General features: G+C 33.8%; 1 protein-coding gene across 6 annotated transcripts; it reads left to right on the forward strand.

The window, feature by feature from the left end:
- The first annotated feature begins 738 nt into the window (after nt 1-738).
- On the forward strand, nt 739-21,166 carry flz (filzig). Of its 6 annotated transcripts, none has more exons than XM_066291491.1 (14): nt 739-1,183; nt 1,263-1,486; nt 2,298-2,526; nt 11,777-11,965; nt 12,374-12,550; nt 13,049-13,202; nt 13,258-13,422; nt 13,713-13,862; nt 13,928-15,234; nt 16,399-16,533; nt 18,265-18,501; nt 19,421-19,536; nt 19,677-19,796; nt 20,395-21,166. In XM_066291491.1, the coding sequence occupies exons 3-14, from the start codon at nt 2,418-2,420 to the stop codon at nt 20,557-20,559; spliced, it is 3,024 nt and encodes a 1,007-aa protein (XP_066147588.1). In that variant the 5' UTR covers nt 739-1,183; nt 1,263-1,486; nt 2,298-2,417; the 3' UTR covers nt 20,560-21,166. The 6 variants fall into 6 exon arrangements, with proteins under 6 accessions (XP_066147588.1, XP_066147587.1, XP_066147589.1 ...); XM_066291490.1 differs by having other exon boundaries at nt 1,263-1,463; XM_066291492.1 differs by having other exon boundaries at nt 739-956; nt 1,365-1,463.
- Nucleotides 21,167-22,474: the final 1,308 nt, after the last annotated feature.

Below are 22,474 nucleotides of genomic sequence, written 5' to 3' on the forward strand. Positions count from 1 at the left end.
GTGGAGATTGTCCTCTTATCATTATCTCTATGTAATTTTCGTCATTAATTTTAAACAAAATCATAAAATTTCCGAAGTGGCTTCAGCAAAATTTCTGGCACCTCTAAATATGCCGTTACGTTTAGTAACCCGAAAGGAAATGAATGAGGAAGTACATTTTCCACTTTTAGCTTGAAAAGGTACCATTATTAAGTGTATGGAATGACTGTGAAGAACATTTTATCGCCTTGCTTCTAAAATAGTTGAACAACAAGTTAAAATGACTTGTTTATAGCTGACTCGCAATACAGAGATAAGAATTGGATTCATGAGAGGAGCATGGAGGGCTACCTAGGTGGACAACTGCATATAGGTATAACTTTGTAGAGGTAAAAAAAACATACCGAACTTGTGAATTTGTGAATGCATCTTATGCTAATTCTACTATCTCGATGCCATCATTGCCATGAACAGCTGCTATGGTTTACCAGCGAAGAACTAATAATAATATTAAAGTCTTGGAAAAATTTGTTATTCTTTTTATTGTTACTGACCATTGCTTCACCCCTAAACTTGTAAAAAAAAGCGTTGTGAAAAAAATGAATGAAAATATCCCCCAGTCGAGCGACCTCGACATTCGCAGTCGACATGTGTAGCAGGTGTATCAGTAACCAGCCCACCAACTTAAACCATCAACGACGCGGAAGACCCGCTAAGCTAACCCACTGACCTACTTTTCGCGTACTGCTGACCAAGAACATATACATAAACAGATTCTTCAGTCTACCGCCGGCACGAACCCATTGGGTACCGACACTTCTTCGGAGGGTTCTCTTATTTTAAATCGATCAAGTTACGTCCGCTTCTAACCTAGGTGCCCGAAAGGTGCTAAAAAAATCCAGTGTTTTTGGGCAGTTTGCCTTAAACGTGATTAGTATTGGTACTGATTGTACTAATTGTTTTAGGAAGTAGAGTGTGTGAGTTTGTTTTACAAATTGGGTCAGGAATGCAAAGAGAGGGAGATGTTCTGTATGGAAGATTAATATGATTTATACTTGGGAATCAAGAAGCGCTGCCAGACATCGGTTTATTTGACAATTAATGCAAGTGATATTGTGAGGGATCTATGAAGGGCACCTAAAAGAATGGTCCCGTATCTGATTTCTGTGGATGATCTATACCACCATTTCTATCGCTTATCAAGGCTAGTAAATGATTCAACTCGAACAAAAGCTTTTCCTGTTCATTGTTGGTTATCGATGAAGTAAATTTTCATATTTTAGACAAATAAGCGCTACTACCACTAATCAGGATTTCCAAGATTTATAGCTGCTAATTTGATAAATGGAGAAACATCCATACGTCACCATTATTTATCATTTTAGTTGATAGTTACAAGAAATTCGAATTGGAAACTTGACCCCAAGTATATTCATCAAAAATGTATAAGGTGGTGACCGTGTGATTTTCTTCGTTTCCCAGAAGTAAGACTTAATTAACATTTTAGGTATTCTTTTAATAACGACTTTTTTGGAAAAAAAATGAATAGGACGATAAAATTAATAGAAAATTATCTTATTTGCTTACTAATTTAATGATAATGCATATGGAAGAGACAGAATACAATTCGGAAAACTCAAATTTTACTAAGCAAACTAATTAAAATTTACATTAAAAGTTTATTACGTTCACAATTACAATACGTTTGAATGCCACTCGAAATATCATGTGGATAGGTTTTGTATTTTTATACTTTTTGAACTTTTATATCAAGAATGTTCTCTAGCAGATGTACGTAAAATAATGTACATTCATGCAATCACATTAAAACTAAGATTTTCCAATTTCTTAGTTGAATGGGAAATAAACACATCTTTTTCAACATTTTTTATGAAACAAAAAAACCATTTCTGGATCAGATAACTGAATTCGCTTTTCGTCTTAAAGCTTTATAATGGAATGTGTCGTTCATTACCGCCAGAAATGCCTTTTGCGGTGTTTATATGACTTTCCGTGTGTGACCCGCTACACAAAACTATCTTGCTCACGGGGAAATATTTTCCGAATCCGTAAAATATTAATATTAGTTCCAATCGATTATTAATAGAGAATTAAACATTTGGAGGACGGACATAGTTCAATAAGGTTTGTTGTATTTCAAAAATATAAAAATTTCGTAATATTAGATCATGTAGGCAACAAAAATTCATATATAGAACGTTTGACGATTGAACGATGACTCCCTCGTTTTGTTCAATAATGGAAAAAATAGTATAATTTACAATTAGTACAATCAGTGACAACTTTCCATCATTTAGGTAAATCTTGCTCAAACTGGCTGGAGAGTCTAAACTCTTATTCATAGAATTCTTCACCCCGGAGGGCGAATAATAGGTATTCAATTATTATTGACTAGTGCAACGAACCAATCAATCATTATGAAAAACGAATCGTGGCACTACGTTATATTATGCTTCCTATATTATAACCTGTTCCAAGTGACACTTGCGGATGTTAGCGAAAGAAGTAGACTAACCAGAACCAGAGGTAAGTAGTACTTCAATTGCCAAACCAGTACTCGAATAATTTGTGCCTGGTAATGGGATCTGCTTTCCTTGTTTGATTTACAATATTGCAGCGGTACTATCAAAATAAAAATTTGGAGAAGGAATTTCTGGTACCGGTTCCAACATTATAGTATTTGTAATTCTTGCCTGTCTGTAAAAGCATTTTATTGTAAGACCACCACTTAACAACCAGCAATTTATAACAATTTTAGTTCTGTAATTCAGTAATGAAATGAACATGTACCTGGCACACAGGAACAATAAATTTTCTTGTAAGTTTCTTACAGTTGTTGGCTCATTTATACTACCACTAAGCCATTTAGTATACTTATACTACATCTGCGAGAAATGTGATTTGGTGCAGAACCACTGGCGGGTTTAATGATAACTTTGTTTCCCTTTAATAGTTGCAATGAATTAGAAATTTATTTACAAAGTAATACCGATAGATACGTAGTTTGGGTTATTTTTTTTCTCAAAAAATAGGTCCGTGCATAAAATTAATTTCGTTTCCTGTATCGTTACTAATTAAGTGACGCTACTGGCAAGTGACTCGTATAAGCTTAGTAAACTAACGCTCAGAATCTAAAGCAGTGAACTGTGAGTACTGGTGTTTATCTATATCTAAGAAAGTTAAAAGTTGAAAGTACCCATTGATTTTAGCGTGTAGGTATCTCTAATTACAGCCAAACAGTTAGAAACGACAAATATACCAGTAACAAGTATCGGCTTTTTGTCATGAATCTAAAAATAGTTACATAGTTGTCTTGGTTTTATCAACAATCCTGTGGGTTACGTACTAATAGGGCTTTCAGATACGTTTATTTTTCTAATATATTTTCAATTATCTATAATACTTTACCACCATGACTGAGATAGCGTTAGTACGATTTAAAGAATTTCGAAACTAAAAGTACAGATTTAAAAATTGTTAAATATTTTGTTGGTATATAGGAAACAAAACATGAAAAGAGAAAGTGAATGAAACCAAATTCCTTTCGAAGTAGAAATTTCGATCATTCGCTGTTCCAATTTCTAACCGTGAGCCTCCGGAACAAATTCATTGTCACGCATGATCAGTCTTGGCTTTTTTATAATAAAATGTGTGTCTAAAAGGCCACAGTTAACGATCGGTTGAGCTTATTGCCTATAAATGAGAATAAACTGCTATTTTTTTCTTTTAGTTTTGATTTATAATCAGCACTAATTCAATTCCCAAATAGTCCATATTTTATAAATTGCCTTCTGGTTAGATTATTCCATGAATGTAAAAGTCTTTACTAAAATATTAACGAACAAAAATTTCTAATAAAAAACAGTGTTTTGAAGTGATTTTTTTGCTCGCAAATTTAGACAAAAAATTATTTAACGAATGTTCACAAAAATAGTCAATTACCTCCAAGTAAATTGAAGTGTAACGAAAACTATCGAACATTTTTGGAACGTTTGCACGAACACAAAATAATGGCTAAGATCCCCAGCGCACTCTCTATGTAATTTATCAGTTCAAATTGCATGAATTTAAAGTTGCCAAACATTATAGATTAATTTCGTTGTACGAATCGTATTTAAAAAGAGAATTATATGAATTATATCTTCGAATACGGCGAGAAGACTAAAATACCAAGATAGTCCCAGAAATAGTCAATATGACATATAGATGGCTATTTTTTGTTAAAAATTTGTCTATATTACAAAAACTTAACCTTAAAAAGGTTTTGTCTGAAGTTTGAGAGTACTACGTTGATTTGTAATTGTTTTAGAACCATTTTTAACGAACGGTTTTAGAGATTTGGTGAAAATGGAAAAAAATTGTATTCAATACTTTCACTTGAAAGGTGTTAGTCCATTCAACATTAAAGCGGAGTTATATTCTATATAAGGGAAACGAGTCCTTTCTTAATAACTGTGAAATATTAGATGGCACAGTTTAAACGCGATCGTACGAGTCGCCAAGACGAACTCAGCAAAGGTTGATCCAATGAGTCTTTTGATCTGACCTCGTCAAAAATTGTGGCGAAAATCTACAAAACTGTATTGGAAGACAAATATGTTCAAAAACGCTGTACATCACATTTTGACTCGACAAATGGATATAAAAGAGATATGCGCAAGATGGATGTCGCGATTTCTCATAATTGAGAACAAAAAAACCGTAGTGAAGACGTTTCAAGGAAGTTTTTGGCAAAGCTTCGCAGCAATCAAGCTGAGTTCTGCGTCGACTCATAACAAAGGATAAACCACGGGCCACATTCACATTTCATACCTGAAATGAAAGAACAATCAAAACAATGAATCTAAAAAGCACAATTGGCTCCAAAAAGGACAAAAATCGTTCTATCTGCACGAAATATGACGGCGTCAGTTTTTTGGGATGCGCGTGGGATAATTTTGATTAACTATCTTCCTAAAGGAAAAACAATAAATGAAAAATGTTATACAAATTCATTGCAGCGTTTGAATGCAAGCAATTAGAAAAAGGCGGCCGCATTTGGTGAAAAAGGAAATCTTGTTTCATCAAAAGAACGCATCAGTCCACAAGTACGCTTAGTGGACAACCCTGTATATTAAAGATAAATTATTTATAAATGTGTAATATTCGATAATAATAAAAAATCGTGTTTTTTTCTTAATTCTTCGTTTATAAATCCTCATTGCTTCGTCGAGCTAACGGAATCTATCATCGATTTCATCTCCGACGTCATCAATTAGCAGTGTCTTCCAGTGAGTGGAGACGCTGACTTCATCTTAACGTATTATATTTTTATTAAGGTTACTGATTATTATGAATTTATTAGTTTCCTGCTAATTCTCAAAATATAATTTAATACACAGTTCTGCAACAATCGATCGCTTATAATGGCTGTCCACAGTGCGTTATCTTTGAAGATTTGACTTAGAGTGTGAAATTCATTCATGTTCTGATGCATGAGAATCATGTCGCACTCGTCTATTGTTGGATTCATACGTCAATGTGCTGTTTTATGAAACTGGTATGTTAATGCACCACCTGTAATTTAAAATTATCTCTTCACGCCACTTTGGCAAAGTAATAAATGGCTCAATAACGGCTTTATTCAAATTTGACCCGGAGTGTTTGAAAAAATACAAAAGGTTACGTTTACAATGAAATTGTTGGGTTGTTCGATAATTAATGTCGTTTTATTCTCATAGATGGCTTCATTTATACATGTCGAGTAATAGTGATCTCGTCGCTTATATTATTATATGCCATTTTAAAGGTTATGTTTTAGACTTCTTTTGATCGAAAATTGAACGTGATTAGTAAACAAGAAGTTGTTTAAAATTTAAGTTGAAGATGGGCATTCAAAGTGAACATTATTGAAACATTTTATTATTTTACTTTCAAAAGGGCAAAAATGCAGTACAAGCTCAGAAGAAATTGTGTGAAGTTTATGGTCTTACTTTGCCAGTACGGCCTTACTGAACGCCAGTGCCAGCGTTGGTTTTCTCGCTTTCGTTCCGGAAATTTTAACGTCCAAGATGCACCACACAGTGGACGCCTAATCACCATTGATAACGATAAAATAAAGGCTTTAATCGAAGCTAATCGGTGTGACAACTCGAGAGATAGCAGAAAAGTTGAACATATCGAATTCAGCCGTTTCTCTGCATTTAAAAAAGCTTGGGTACGTTAGCAAATTGGATGTTTGGGTTCCTCACGAGTAGAAGGAAATTCACCTCACCCAACACATTAACATATGCGATTCTTTACTGAATCGTAACCAAAACGACCCACTTCTAAAAAGAATCATAACGGGTTATAAAAAATGGATTGTCTACGATAACGTAGTCCGAAAACGATCATGGATCAAACAAGATAAACCTGCGCAATCGACGTCCAAAGCCAATATTCATCACAAGAAGATTTTGTTATCTGTGTGGTGGGTCTACATTTTGAACTGCTTCCGAGAAACCAAACTATTGATTCGAATGTTTACTGTCGTCAGCTATCGAAATTGAACGAAGGAATCAAAAGAAAACGTCTTGAACTCGCCAATCGCAAAGGAGTACTGTTCCATCATGATAACGCTATACACCCATGCGTTTTTAATAACGCGTTAAAAATTATTGGAACTAAATTGGGAACTAATCCCTCATCCACCATATAGCCCTGACTTGGCGCAATCAGATTATTATTTGTTTCCTTCTCTTCAAAATTATTTGAATGGTACAAATTTCAATTCTGATCAAGCCGTTAAAAATGAGTTAAATCGATTTTTTACTTCTAAAAATCAAGGCTTTTTCGAACGCGGAATTTGCCAACTTGCCGAAAGATGACAAAAGCTCATCCACCAAGATGGCCACTACATCATTGATTAATATTTATTATTAATATAAGAATATTTACTTTTAAAAAACATAAAAAATACGACATTAATTTTCGAACAACCTAATACATCGTACATTCAGGCCCTAAAAGGCTCTTTTACCGTTTCCATTTAAATTAGATTGTCAATGAATGACGTGATTGAGACAGTCGGATATTGTCTTCAATAGCTTTCTATAGATACATTTGAAACGAGGATGATTGATCGCTTCCATCTTTGAAACACAAATCTCTACTAATACTGAGATTCCGATCCGATAAGTAAACCTCGCTATACATACATGAATCAAATTACCTATGCGTTCAAGCATTATCATATTGAACATTATTTATTCAAATTGGCTAACGGTTACTTGCGAAGAAATTGGAACAAAGTATGTGACAATAAAACGCATTTTTGCGGGCTCGAGTTATAAACCGTCATATTTCACAGAAACTTTCTCTTTCCATCCGTCCAAAGGAACTGATTTCATTATGTTGTTTGTTGATGCTATAAGATTGGACTTCTTCATGACGATACTTCACTAAAATATCGTTAAGATTTTTGCATTGCATGAGGAAATGACTCATCTTGAACAGAGAAAATATTTAATCAACAATTTAAGTCAGTTTTATGTTCCGTTCAGATTTTTCAACTTAAATATTCAACAGTTAAATTTAAAAATTCAATACTGTCTATGAGAATCGTTCTTGTGCTTCTTGCGCCGCTCCCAACTTTTCAATTTTTGTTAATATCTTACAAACTAAAAGCAATTTAACAATATCGTATATTTCATAGGCACTGAAAAATGATTACTTTTCCCTCATTTAACAAATTTCGTAATTCCTTACTCATCGAAGGCGTCATTGTCATTAAAGTAAGTAAGAATTCTACAGGAATTCTAAAGTGAAAGACTTATAAAATTCAGTGACCGAAAAGCTTATACAAAATCGTTATAACCTAACAATCGCACTAATTTATATAACCTCCTAACCCACAAGTAGTTTTAAATCCATTGTCACTTTTATGGCTGCTTGGGTGACCACCTTCAGTAAAGTTAACAGTCAGGGCTGAGTCATGGTTTCCACAATTCAGATCGCTTTCTATAGACAGTATAAGTTTTTTACTAAATTAGTAATTTGTTGTGAATTCAAAGCAATAACGAGATCTTATATACTTTTATCATCAGAGGATTTGTTTAGAGTAATTTACAAAAGATGGAGAAAAATTCTATTTTAATTTGCCAAAAAGCTGCATGTTTGGAGTTGCATTACATAAATGGAAAGTTTCATTGCTTAATATGACAATGAGAAGTATTCTCTGCAAATAAAACTTTCCGTTTTTGCTTAAATAATGGGTTTCCTAAGATGGAATTGTGGCAGGAAAATTATGACAAATAATAAGAAATCAGAATAAGGGTTTAACGTCGTGAGAAAGCAAAAATTTTCAATGGGAGGGAAGAAGGTGCCTGTTTAACTTTTTACCAAAATGACATGCAATTCATTTTGCTACACGATTATATGAAATTACTGAAGTTCCACCCCCAACTAAATCTGTAAGCCTTCATCGTCAATAACATTTTAAGTTTAATTGTTATTAATTTTATTATAAATTCGGATTTTAAACTCTTGCAGGAATGTAAAGATCCCCTCTTCCTAAGAGAAAATTTATTTGGCAAAGAAAACAGCTTACTTTATGGTCATTATCAGTTCGTAAAACCCATTTTAGAGAGATCATGAGCAAATCCTTGGCTTGCGAATTAAAGAGGGTAACGACGACATATTTTAAAAGTAGCTCATGGTCTTGGAAATTGTATCTGCAAAGAACGGCAGAGTTGCACTGAAGTAACGAACGTTACTTCTAAAGGTTTTCAAGGAAACAGTTTTTTTGTGAATGCAAGATTACATGACTTTGATACACCACTTAATTAAAATTTTGAATAAATTGGCAAATTTTATCTATTAAGTAAAATACACCAAATTTTTCAATTTAATTTTTGCCTCCAAAATTAAAAAAATACGGTTATCATAATTTGTACATTTGTTGTGTTTTATTTTTCAATTTGTTGATTAATTTGTTTGTCAAGTTGACTGAAGATTTTATATTTATGTATTAGTAACAGTAAAAATATTTCGGTTATGATAATAATTTTATGTAAATTGTTCTTTAAAAAAGTATTATTTATTATTAAAAATGCACATTCTGTAATTTATGTATTTATAGCATATTTCTTGCTGAACAATAAATTTTCCACAATATTTACGACCATTTTTCGAGTTAAATTAACCAAATGTCATACAATGTAAACGAATGTTTAATGAAATAAGAAGAAGTAAGTTAGACGTTGACTTGAGACGCAATTTCATCAATTTAGGTTAGTAATGGCAAACGTCTCTCCAAGTCATGTCGATGACTCGAAGCAAGTGACAAACTTTCTCCAACAAAGGTCATATAGCAATGTCAATGCATTTCGCTTAGCTCGGATCGTGCTTATGCTTTTCCTTGTTTAATGAGTTCATGAGTTTCATTCATGAACATCTTTGTGATTGAATTTGATTACTGGTGTGTTCTTTCTTTTCTTAATTATTGTCTGGCCAAAGCTACGACTAAAGTAGTTTAAAATCGCTTAATTATTTGTTTCGATGAAGGATAAAAGACGGAATTGAGAAGCGGTTTAGCTGTTTTTATTAACTCTTCAGTTATTAACGTTGTTTGACCTTTGACTTTACGTAACTCCACAGGAGGAAAAATTCACAAGCCACCAGATCGATGATGTGGACCATAACTACACGTATTTCACAGTCCACGCCAAGTTTCCTTTACAAGGCCTTTGATAATAAATTTTAATTATTTTGCAACGTTCTTGCGGCGTTATTGTTCCATGCGGTTTTGTAATAATCTGATGTGCGAAACTTACAAATAAAGGAAGCTGCCGGATGGACAGTGTAATTGGATCACCCTTTAGTACTTAATCCCAAGGGCATGTAATCAGTGCTTCCAACGTCCAAGTTACACAAGCAATCCAACCAGCACGCATAAAAATCTCAAACTTCTATTCCCCGAAATAAAATATCGGACATACAACACATGCCACAATACTTCGCTTGAAGATTTACGCTACGTTTGTTTTTCTACAGAAGAAATCGTGAAAATGAAAAAGGTCAAGATATATGAACTAATCATCACCCCGTTATGTTTTCAATAATGTGTCGAACTATAACCGTCTAATGCCTTACAGCGGCGACTTTTACACACGGGTATCAACTTTTTGGGTTTATCTCTCATTTAGATGGGGAGAACTTTAAAAGATCAATATTTTAAGATAATAATTTCTTTTTTAATTTTCAAATGTATCCTACGTTAAACGTTAAAAAAAACACTGAATTCAAAACTTAAAAGATATATTGTTAAGGTGTTTCTTCGACAAACAAAACCACGAAAACGACAATTTGGTTTAGGAAAATGGACTGTATTTAGTTTCACTTATTTCAATAATGACAGAATTTGTTGGTCTAAGTATGAAGAGAAAGATTGCTTAGTTTAACGGGTTACGAACTATGATTTTGATCACATTTCCGATACCGACACCGGTCCAAGACAAGTAGAAGAAAGAAGAGCGTAAAATTACTTCGATCATCCCTTAAGTACTAAACCCGAGGAATTCCACTCACGGATGCACCACCACCAAATGTCCTTACGGGCTATGGCCGCGAAGGATGCCATGAATCGCGGCCATCTGGCGAATACCTATACGAGTCGCTTATCTGGAAATACTGCGCAGGCCCACCGAACTGCAGATCGCGGCAATAATCCCAACCGAGAAAGTTTCTCGTGATTAGTAGAATATTTTCCAACCATAAAGAACTCTTGGTTGTGGCCTGATGGGCACCGTGATCTGGCACCCAGATGGTATTCTTAAAATAAGTATCAAGGTACATGGATGTAACTTAAAGGATAAAAGTACAAATGATAAAAACAAAATAAACTACAACAAATAAAAAACCAATAACTTAAAGTCCCTAACATTTATCCTTTTAAATCTTTATGACGTGATTTGAAATTAAACAGAAACTGTCCTTATTACCGTATCCTCCGTCATGTAAATTAGAAAGGGTTTTTAGACCACATCAAAGTGGTTTTCAAAGTAAATAAAAACGCGTCATGGGCAAAAAGCGAAATTGCCAGTGAAAATTAACGAAACCTAATTTGCCTACACAAAATGAAATTGTGCGAGAAAAGGAGATCAAACGAACAAAAAAAGAGCTTCAAAGTAGAGTGTATTATTTTAAATACCAGTTATGCTCTGGTAAATTTACATGTGCATCCCCAATATAAGTTCACATGACAAACGTTGAATAACATTGAAATCTCATGCCTTTGATATTCGAAGCCCGACAGTAAAAATTTTTGTCACAACCGAGCAATCGTGTTTATAACAAAAAATCAAAATTCAAAGATTCTTTTCTTTCAAACATTTGTTATATTCAGGTATATACATTAGCACTTTAAATACATTAAATTAAAGCAATTTCATAAAATTGTGGAGGAGTCAACAATCAGTAATATTACGTCGTCCTTTAAGAAATTCAATCTGCAATGGCTTGAAACTGCCTTAAAACTTCTCGTTCTTTTTGCCCAAGTGTACTTTCATCGAATAGAAATGTCTTTTTATATTATTTGCTGCAATGTGACACTAGTTTTTCGATTTTTACAATTTCCATTCTCAAACACTACGAAGTTTCCAATGTTATGGAAAGGCATAGAGGAAAGCAGATCTATGTAATTTAATCTGTTTGTGAGAGTTAATTTAATAGAAACCATTAAATACATATACTTCTTCATTCTCGGTAGTTGTATTAAATATCGGTTTTCAAGCAAAACACAATAATTTTTTTCCAGATGCCAGAAAATTGTTTGGTGGATATAGGATAACACCGAAGTTTTGCAAGGCTACCAGAACCCCAACAAATCCTCCAGGAGGTCCTAACATTTGCATGTTTAACCATGAGTGTTCCCAGAGAAATGGCCAAGTTGTTGGGGCATGTATGGATGGGTTTCTTTTTGGAGCTTGCTGCCAATTGCCTAAAGGTGAGACAAGATTATGTTAAGAGGTGTTAATTCTGTAGTTTGAAAATACAAAGCGGCTCAAACAATATGACCAACATGGTGTTTCATAAAAAAATGAAAAATTATAATTATCTACTGCATCGGTAACCCTGGATACAAGTCTATTACGTTAAAAAATGCACTAATAAAAAATATTTAAAGTATTCCAGTATTTTTATGAAAAAGAATACTTTTAATTTTCAATAAATTTATGTGGGACTTTTGTTCCTCTATTTATATAAACTCCTTGTGTTCTATGAACAATTATATGGATTTCTATAAAGAATGTTCTACATGGAAATATCTTTCATGATAATGTCCTGACGGATGCTCATTAGCCTACTCAGTGCAGGTTTTCAGATATTTTTTATTATTTATTATTTCTTCCAGACGAAGAAATTGGAGACATTCTAATACAAGAGATTCCCGCATTACCCGCCCTGGATAATAAGCTAAGTTCAAAATTTAGCCTCACTACTCATAGACCAACGCCCACGTATGATATAACGTCTCATGGTGTATCACAGATAGCTGCTTCATTATTGGGACAAAATCCACCTTTTTCTGGTAAGACGCAAAAGGAGATGTCAGTCGAGTAAGAACGTAAAAAAGCTCTTAAGTTGTGCTATTAAATATATTTTTTATATTTACCGAAATAATATAAAACTTCATCTGTCTCAAAACTCAGCTTCCATTTTTATGTTTTATTGCCAGCTAAAACAAAATTAATATTCGATTGGACATCCAAACGCAAACTTTAAATTTTAGTCACGTTTTCGTTGAAACAAGAGCCAACGTGCATAGGTCTACGTTTTTATCCTTTGAAAATTTTTATACTTTCCGCTGTAAAGTGCCAACAATTTTATAAAATGTTAACGAGAACTATAATAACACCTAAATGACGTGAATCGTACAGTATTTTATCTTTAAGTCTGGTTAGTACTACATCACTGCACGAAGTGTCACTCTCAACAAACACGGTAATCTTATAGGAACAAATTTTTATTATATTTTACAATACACGTATTTGGTTCGGCACAGCTTACTAATTTCCATTTCTTCAAGGTGGAAGTAACTCAAACATTATTTCAACGGGAACCGATAATAACGTTAATACAAACTCGGTCTTGAGTCAATGGCCAGTTTCTGGAGTTACATATTCGAAGCCTGAAACTTTTGTGAGTAGTGAGGGTAACGAAATCAATTCTAACTACTTCAGGTAAAGTTCAGAGCGTTTCTAATAATAAATATCGATTAAAGTTTCTTAATTCCAGTTCAGAAAAGGTGCCGCTACATGAAAAAAAGACAACTCCATATGGATTCGAAGAAACAACAATGCGGTATGGGGAAACGAATTTGCCACCAATATTGCAGATTTCCGTTTCGAATGCACCGGTCGGTTATACCCCTCTTCCCACCATACAGAGACCAATGTTTAGGTAATCTCTTTTAACAGTAAAATTAAAATTCAAAATTATAGTTTAGCCCCATTACTCGTATTATGGTTTATTATAGTAACCTGCGCAAAGCGATCAGGAAAGATTCTATACGTGCGCTGAACGAGCAGGTAAAATTACCATTTTGCACTGTCTTGAAAGATCTAAAGTGTGTCTTGCTCAGCTTTGTGTGTAACAAACTAGCGATTTCTCTAGGTTGGAACAGCTATTAACATTTTCCCCATAAAACTGTAATACAAACGTACTTCTCTTAAATTTACTCTTTGTTTTAGACCAAAACCGCCAAAACCCACGGATGAAAATTACATATTAGTGCCAACTCTAGTACACGCATACAACAAAACAGAACAAAACGAAGAAGTTACTTTGGATAATCACAACTCATTTAGTCTGTCAACTACTACTGGGCCTTTATCTACTTTGTGAGTAAACTTGATTTATTACTATACTTACCACACATAGCTAAAATTCATTTTGTAACTTTCAGCTCTTTTGTCAGTTCAAGTGCCCCAACTACAAAAAGATCACCAACAAAAAAAACAACATCTACCTCTTATGTCTTCAGCACAACTGTCCCTCCGACCAGAAAACCTATAGGGCAAAGGCCGATTCAAACTAAAAAGCCTACAAAGAACACTTATCAACCTAGCATATATTCTATCTCCACCCAAAAACCTAACTCGGCATCCAGTTTCACGTCTAGGCCACAACCACCTTCCACAAGTTATGTATTCAGTTCAACATTTGACCCTACTAGAAAACCACCCAATGGGACATACGTTTATAGCTCAACCGCGAGACCACCCACAGTAGCACATTCAACTTTTGCCGATTCTCCCGAAGCTTTTCCTGCTTCTCATACAACTCCTCACGTGTTTGCTTCAGGTTCCACCAGCTCTACTTACAAACCTTCCAGTGTAAGCTCTACAATTGTTGGACCAAGTTTCACTGTGACCTCACAACCCATCGGTCAATACTCTCCATATCCAAGTCCAGCGCCTACTTTAATAGTATTAGGACCAGTTAACGACGAAAAAGATGATGGGTTTGTGATTGCCTCTTCATCTTCTACTGAAGTTCCTTCTAAATACCACAGCATCACTACTCCAAAGCCTTCGCAGTTTAGTTCACTGCCTCAGAGAAAGCCAGTAAACCTTGTCACAATTAACAATCATGTCACTCAGAACATTTATAGCACTCAAAGGCCTCAGACGAGTAGTAGTCAAAGTTTTCCTTCACCTACAGTCATTATCACCCCTAAACCAACGATTTCTTCGTCCTTGCCCCCTACAACGAATGACGACACAGAAGCAATTGTAGTAACTTCTGTAAGCGACTTAATCAACTTCCCCCCAGACCGCAACCCGAACTTAAACATATCACAACCTGTGTACAATGAGGAAGACATAACTACCCCCAATTTTGTGGAAGATGACACCATGAATGACAAGGTCGAAACGTTTGTGAATCAAATCATTTACGGACTACAAGAACCATTCAACGACCTCAAGGATATCGTTTACAATAAGCACATTAATGCTAGTGGTAGCCCAACAGCTTCTAGCATTGTCACGACCAAGAAACCGGTGAAGAAGCAGAGTACCACCACAAGGAAACCTGTTACGAAACCCATCAGTGTAAAGACTACTACCAAAAGACCAGCTACTACTAGAAGGCCTCCTTTTAGTCTCACTACTACGAAGAGGCCTGCGACTACCAGAAAACCTCCGACAACAGTTCAAAATGATATCGAAAATGAAACTGAGTCAGAGTTGCATCAGAACTATAGGGACCGTAAGTACACAATTCGTACTAAGTTTTAGATAAGTTCAGTTTGTGTATCTTGTTAAAGTGCCTGTTTATATTATGTGGTAAGTAAATTTGTGCCAAATTGTTGTTGTATTGTTATACTCTCTTCGTATATAGATTTAGTTTATATTTATTAAGCAATAACTTACAAAATCCTAAACACACCTCGTTTCTGTGTAATATCCTAAAGTATTCATTTTGTTAATGAGAATTACCTGACAATGTATATCGATTAAATATTTTCTTGAAATTAAAAATATTCAAATTTTTTAATTTCACATAACTGATCACCCTGTATCCTGTTGCTTATTTACATAAATTTAACAATTCTGATATAAGAACAAATTCGAGGGTTTTAATTGCCTGATGAAAATGTTGAAACTTCCCAAATTTGGAGTCTATTGCAAACTGTATGATGTCTCTTCTTGATCTGAAGGATCAAAAATTGCAAAATTTTGAACGGAAATTTTGGAATTATGAAAAATATAAAGAAGAAGAAAAAAATTGATGGAGTTTATAATTAAGGCCCACTAACCATCGCAATGAAACCACTTAAGAATAAAGTAAGAAAACACAAACAAGCTTTTCGTGCAGTTGAAGTATAGAAAAGTTGATACACCGACCCTAACCAATATGGATCTGACTACTAACGGATCTCTTAATGGAATTCCTGTTTATCAACTAACTTGTCCACTACTGATGGGACTTTTAATACTTCTGGAGTCAATATTCTCATCATCTTTAGTCATCTTCGAGGGTAAAGTTTGTTTCCTGAGTCAACCAACAAGGCGGCATTACTACAAACTGTTATGGTACTCCTTTTGCCAACTTATGAACTAGTATTAAGTCACGAAATAGGTAAATGGTTGATAATGATGAGATGAAGAGGTCATACAAAATCAAATGTAGAGTTCTTGTTTTTATTCTGATTCAGATGTTGGTACCTGTGTCTAACCTGAACTAACTTATATTAAAATAAACTTAGAGTTTACATACTATAGGATGGTGCAGGTGGAAGTACGACGAAGGTATCAGTGCTTCATCAAATGGTCCATCTGCATCATCCTACATATTACTAATTTAGTGATAATTTTTCCCTAATAATTCGACTAATATGTACCTAGAACACTTCCTTAAAATTTCTTTTAGAGTGTGGAGTGAGACCCCTCTTAAAAACAGGAAGAATTGTTGGAGGACGAGGAGCGGTATTCGGAGAGTTTCCGTGGCAAGTCTTAGTCAGAGAATCGACGTGGCTAGGATTATTCACGAAGAACAAATGCGGAGGTATGTATTATACGACATGTTAAACATGTACAGGGTGTGTAATAAACATATCGACAAACTTTCAGACGATGTAGAACGCAAAAAACAAATATTTAGATCAAATAAAGCTCGATCTGAAATCGCTTCGTTTTCAAAATCCAGTGTTTCGTTTCTCTTTTTTTATTTTTTAAATGTTTTAAAAACGGTTTGGGATAAGGACATGAAATTAGGAACATGCTACGGTGAAATAAAGGAGCATGTTCTGGAGAGGACAAAATATTTCTATCTATACCAATGTCGTCCGTGCAGCCATTCAATAAGATGTTTTTTAATGATTGAATTTTACACAACTGAATTATTTTAATACAAATATATTTTTTAAATATTTTATCAATTCTTAATAAAAAAGGACTCTTAGTGTTTTGTTGCGCAAATAGCAGTTTTCAAGATAAAAAATGATTTTCCTTTTCTGTGCCTATCAAAAACCGGTATACATTTTCATGACCGCTTTTTTTATTCTTTTGGGAGAAATCAATTTTATTTTTATTTAATAACGATAGAGGATATGAAAACAAGCATATATGAAACATGTCATCTCACAAAATATTACTCCTCTTCCAAAGTATGACTCCGTTAAATTATGAACCATTTAACATGCAAAAACGTTGGATGACCGCACAAGCGCCACTGATGTAGGTGGAAACATTCAGCTTACTCTAGAACCTGCACATTTACCTCGCCATAGCATATTATTAATTTTATGTTGTTACCCCAAACCGTTATTTAAACATTTAAAACATATTTAAAAAAATGACAAATTAAACACTTTGTATCTTGGAAATCAAGTAATGTCAAACTTTATTTTATTTTATTTTAATATTTGTTTTTATGAGCTCTACATTCCCAGAAAATTTCTTGGTGTGTTTGTGAAACACCCTGTATACTACATATATGACTTATAAATATATGCTGCAGATTCAAATTTTTGAGTATTTAATTAACGTCTTAGAATTTTCTTGCAGAGATATTTCTATTAATAGTGAGAGAAACTCTAATTCAGTAACATATTCCTCAGGGGCTCATGGTCCTGATTTATGCCATCTAAGATGTTAAATGGCATATCAAGTGATGGCAAATAAATATAAATGGTTTTTGAGGGCATACTTGCTCCTTCAAGATAGATATTGCCCGAAAAATTATTTAAAATTGTTTAAAATTAGAAATATTTATTTCATAATAAGTTTAAATACGTGTTTCTGTAGCTAATCCGGAGATTCATAGTCAACAAGGTGCCGATCAGTATTCGACCAATAATGAAAGTTTACTTAAGAAATGGTTGGAATGGAAGTTATAAAATGTTGATTTATATAAAGAATAAAATTTCTGCCCTAAAAGCTCTAATAGGTCAATATTATTACGCTTGAGCAAGTGTCTGGCTTCAGTCAGTCTGAGCTAACCTGTTCTAGGATGTGTTCGGTTTCTTCGGGTGTGTTTTTTTATATTGCTGGCTCATAACTTATAATTTGGAAAGTGGGCGATTCTTGAAGCCTATCCAAACACACATTAATTCATAAATGTAAAACTAACATTAACCTGACAAGACTGAAACCACATCACCCGTATAAACACAACCTACCCCTGGTATATTCGAAATTGGTGTTCAGGTTTAGATCAAGTTCTACCATTCTCTTTCAAATTTGATGTTATTTAAGAGAACCCACCTGAACTAAATACAAGAGACTGAACTTCTAGGTGTTCTCATCAGCGATAAATACGTCATAACGGCCGCCCATTGTCAGCCTGGATTTCTTGCCTCCTTGGTAGCAGTTTTCGGAGAATATGATATTTCTGGAGACTTAGAATCTCGGAAACCCATCAGCAGAAACGTGAAGAGGGTCATTGTTCATCGGAAATACGACGCTGCCACATTTGAAAATGATTTAGCACTGTTAGAATTGGAGAGTCCAGTGAAATTCGACGCCCACATAAGTAAGTGATATTGAGGAGTTGCAATTTTAGCTGGTCAAAAAGGAAATTAAAGTGTTTCACGTATATATAAAAGACCAATAGTCTGGCATAAATTGATTAAAAATTTATGGAAATATTTTCCATGAAAATGCTGAACCTCGTGAAATATTGTTTTTATTTGTGAATTTTTTTACATAATAGATACATATGTATACAGAATTACCCATGTAGGAGATGAATGTACTTGTTAATTTTTTTTTATTATGCATGGAATCCTATATATTATGACTTTTCTTAGTTCCTTGAGAAATTTTGAACATATTTTATGTATAAATAATTTTTACCTATTTATTTTCCATCAATTGAACGAAGGGAACAGTTAGAGTGGCCTGCTAAATTGCATGGCCTCACCCTCATGGATTTTTTTTATGGAGTTATTTGAAATAAAGGATGTATGTAAACAAGCTCAACAATGTAGAAGAGTTAAAAGATAAAATTACACAAGAAGCTCAATAAATATCTCCTCGAATGATAAGAAAATTATTGAGAAATTTGAATTGCGACTTATTCACTATCAGGAAGTCAATAGGGCACAGTTTGAACATTTAATTAGCATTAGATTATAGTAATTTATGTTGTTATTTTTAAGTATTAATGGTTCTATTGTTATTTGTATTAAATTCAGAATTTCTCAAAGAACTCAAAAACGTCATAATATAAATGAGGTTTTATAAGAAAAAATTAAAAGGTGCATTTATCTACTACATGGAGAACCCTATATACATGTCTATTACGTTAAAAAATTCAATGGTACAAGTAATATTTAAAAGTTTTCTGGCATTTTCATGAAAAATATTTCCAACATTTTTCAACGAATTTGTGCATGACTTTTGGTCGTCTATGTATATTTTGCTACGTTAATACAACGAATCAATTCTAGTTCCAGTGTGCCTACCACCCGATAACTCTGACTACACCAAGCGAATGGCTACTGTAACTGGGTGGGGAAGATTGAAATATGGAGGAGGTGTACCGTCAGTTTTACAGGAAGTGCAAGTTAGTAAAACCGATTCAATCTCGTTTATTTTTAATAATAGGAAATTCGAATTATATTTATTCAAAAAACTCCTAAAACATGGCTATTCTAAAATTCAGCTTTTATTATTTTTTTTTTTTTTATTTTGTGCACTCTTCAGGTTCCCATAATGGAAAACCACGTGTGCCAAGACATGTTCAGAACTGCTGGGCATTCTAAAGTTATTCTAGAGTCCTTTTTATGTGCAGGATACGCTAACGGTCAGAAAGACGCCTGTGAGGTAAGCAATTGAATACGTATGTCTTGAAAACTTTCATCAAACGGGGTAGTTCAGTAGAATTTCGGGATTGAAAGGGTCACTGTAACACCCTTATTAAGTTTGATAAACTGTTAATTTTACTAAAAATTTGCCTGCCACCACTGGACTTTTAATTAATTGCATAATCTTGTTTCTCTGCCCGAATTTATGAGCGCAACTAATCTGTATTTCTAACTTTTCCAAAGGTATTTGTTTTATTATAGATTAGCTCAAGGGTGTTGTTGGTCAACGTTAATATGATATTTATCCCATGGGTTATGGTCTCCATTAAAACTAGTTTCTAAGTTACTACCAAAAACATTCAAAATATAGAATAATTAATATTTATAGGCCAACAGTCTCTGGTTGTTATGTTGCTGCTTTATAAGGTTCAATAGATTTCTATACAAGTTGGTTCAAACAAAGTCAATAAATAAACACAATTACGATCCCCGCCGATCAATTTGTTGTAGTGTTTTTGTACAGGGTCGTGCAATTCGCGCTCATTGTAACAGTACATTTTAAAGCAGTTTTCTAATTGTTACTCGTTTTGTAAAAATAATGAATAATCTATTCTTAGGGAGACTCGGGTGGTCCGCTAGTTGTTCAAAGGCCCGACGGGAGATACGAACTCGCTGGGACAGTTTCGCATGGAATCAAATGTGCCGCACCCTATTTACCTGGTGTTTACATGAGGACGACGTATTACAAGCCATGGATAACTAGCATAACAGGAATAGAATAATTCAATAGCACCTTAGGTTATTCAAATTTTTATAACGTTGAACGAACATCTAGTTTAATGTTAAACAAAGAAATTATTAACATTTTTACGGTTGGAGAATGCCAAATGTTATTAGATTTCATTAATTTTAATCTACTTTTTTCAAACCGTGCTTCTATAACATATTAAATTGTTTATTTTCTCTCTTATGCCAACGAGTTCTAGTCAAAATATTGCAATTAAAACTCTGGCAGGTATTAAGACAATTAAGCGGCATGTTAATCATCCAATAATTGAAGATAACCATATTAGCTATAAATCATTAGCATTCACGGAAAAGATTTTGAGAAATTTTCACATATTCGAAATGGGACTGAAATATTATACTTTAGCTAATGCGTAAATAACTGTAGATTTGAAATAACTATTTTAAAGGCTTTCTTCGAACAATTCATCGGTTTATGTTTGAGAAAAAGAGTCTGTGAAGGAAGATTCAGATATATTGATCTCAGCTATCACTGAGGGAATATACGTGTTTGAATCTATTTAAATAAATATATTAGTTATATGTAATTAGTGTATTATATTGAACTATTTATTTATATTTATTAAATGGTTGATTAATTTAATGAATAATCATTATTTAAATTTATGACGTTATGATTAAATTTCGATTGGATTTATTCTGCGATCATTCAGTCAGTATACACAACCAACATTAAGTGCAACTTTCCTCCTAAAAATCGGGCTCTGCTCATGCATAATACATGTTTCTATCCAGACTTTAGGGAATTTAGAAATTTCATGTTGGATATAAAGGGACATGCTACGGTTTTGCTTTTAATATCAGGGTACGATACCAATTCTTGGTGTGAATTCTAATTAATGGCTTAGTATTTAGAGCAAAATGAAGTGTATCGCATCGAAAAACGGTAATAAAATTATTTTGATATGCGAAGAACGAAAAAAGCGTTCAGTTTTTAGCAATTCATCATTCGAACATTTACGGCATTTGCTTTTTTTACTGTTTTCAAGATTTCCACGTTTAGGGACGAGTTTGTGGCACCCATTTACCCGTCTGCAGCTGCTAGTAGTTTAAAAATAAAAAGCGAAAAAAGAACAAGAAAAGGGGTTTTGATAAAACTACAAGCCCTTGCAAGTATCTTGGGGTGGGGTTTATGGAATACAAATGAGAATCGTGTTGTGTTATATTATGCTTTTTAGAGCGCAATGTTCGGCAAGACGGCCGTTGCTTTATCTTGCATTTATTACATTTTTTCGTGTTACTTTTACAATTTCGAATTCAATATTGCATGATTTCATTTCATGTTCCACATCAGGCACGTATTTTTCTAACCCTTCGTATTCTCTTTTTCATTCAAACATAATCATTTTTTCCTTTCAACTGATTTGTGCAAATTCTCTAATTTCTGGAAATGTGCAAATCGAACCCTCTTAAAAACGAATAATTTTTAATTGCACGGAAAAAGCTGGAAGCCATGTTCAAACGCATACCATGGGAAAAAACAAGGTATCCTTATAACAGACGTCGTGTTCTACATTAGGATCGAAACTTAACCGAAAAACTCAGACTGGTATATAAAAATAAATATTCAAGAATCCGTAAACATATTATTCATTTAGATACACTGGGTTGTTATTAATATATCATGTTCCTAGTAAGAGGTTCTAAGTTCAATACCGACGAAAACTTCAAAATCGAACAGGATGATGTCTCCATTACAATAGTACTTCGTAAGGTTTATTTTCATTGACAATAAGAGCAGGATAGTCTTGAAGAAGGCAGTGAAGGATGAAAAACAGATTTAAAAAATTTTTTAGAACCAGAATTATTTATAATAGTTTAATTTATGATATACGTATAGGGTCGTTGAGTTGGTAGGAAACACACGATCTGCCAGTACGTTATTTAATA

This window comes from Euwallacea fornicatus, chromosome 16 (assembly GCF_040115645.1).
Source record: "Euwallacea fornicatus isolate EFF26 chromosome 16, ASM4011564v1, whole genome shotgun sequence".
Classification (NCBI taxonomy): Eukaryota; Metazoa; Arthropoda; class Insecta; order Coleoptera; family Curculionidae; genus Euwallacea; species Euwallacea fornicatus.

Coding starts and splice junctions, on each gene's coding strand:
- flz (XM_066291491.1), top strand. CDS start 2,418: ATGAAAAACGAATCGTGGCACTACGTTATATTATGCTTCCTATATTAT. Junction 13,423..13,712: donor ATACAGAGACCAATGTTTAG/GTAATCTCTTTT, acceptor TCTTTGTTTTAG/ACCAAAACCGCCAAAACCCA. Junction 15,235..16,398: donor GCATCAGAACTATAGGGACC/GTAAGTACACAA, acceptor AATTTCTTTTAG/AGTGTGGAGTGAGACCCCTC.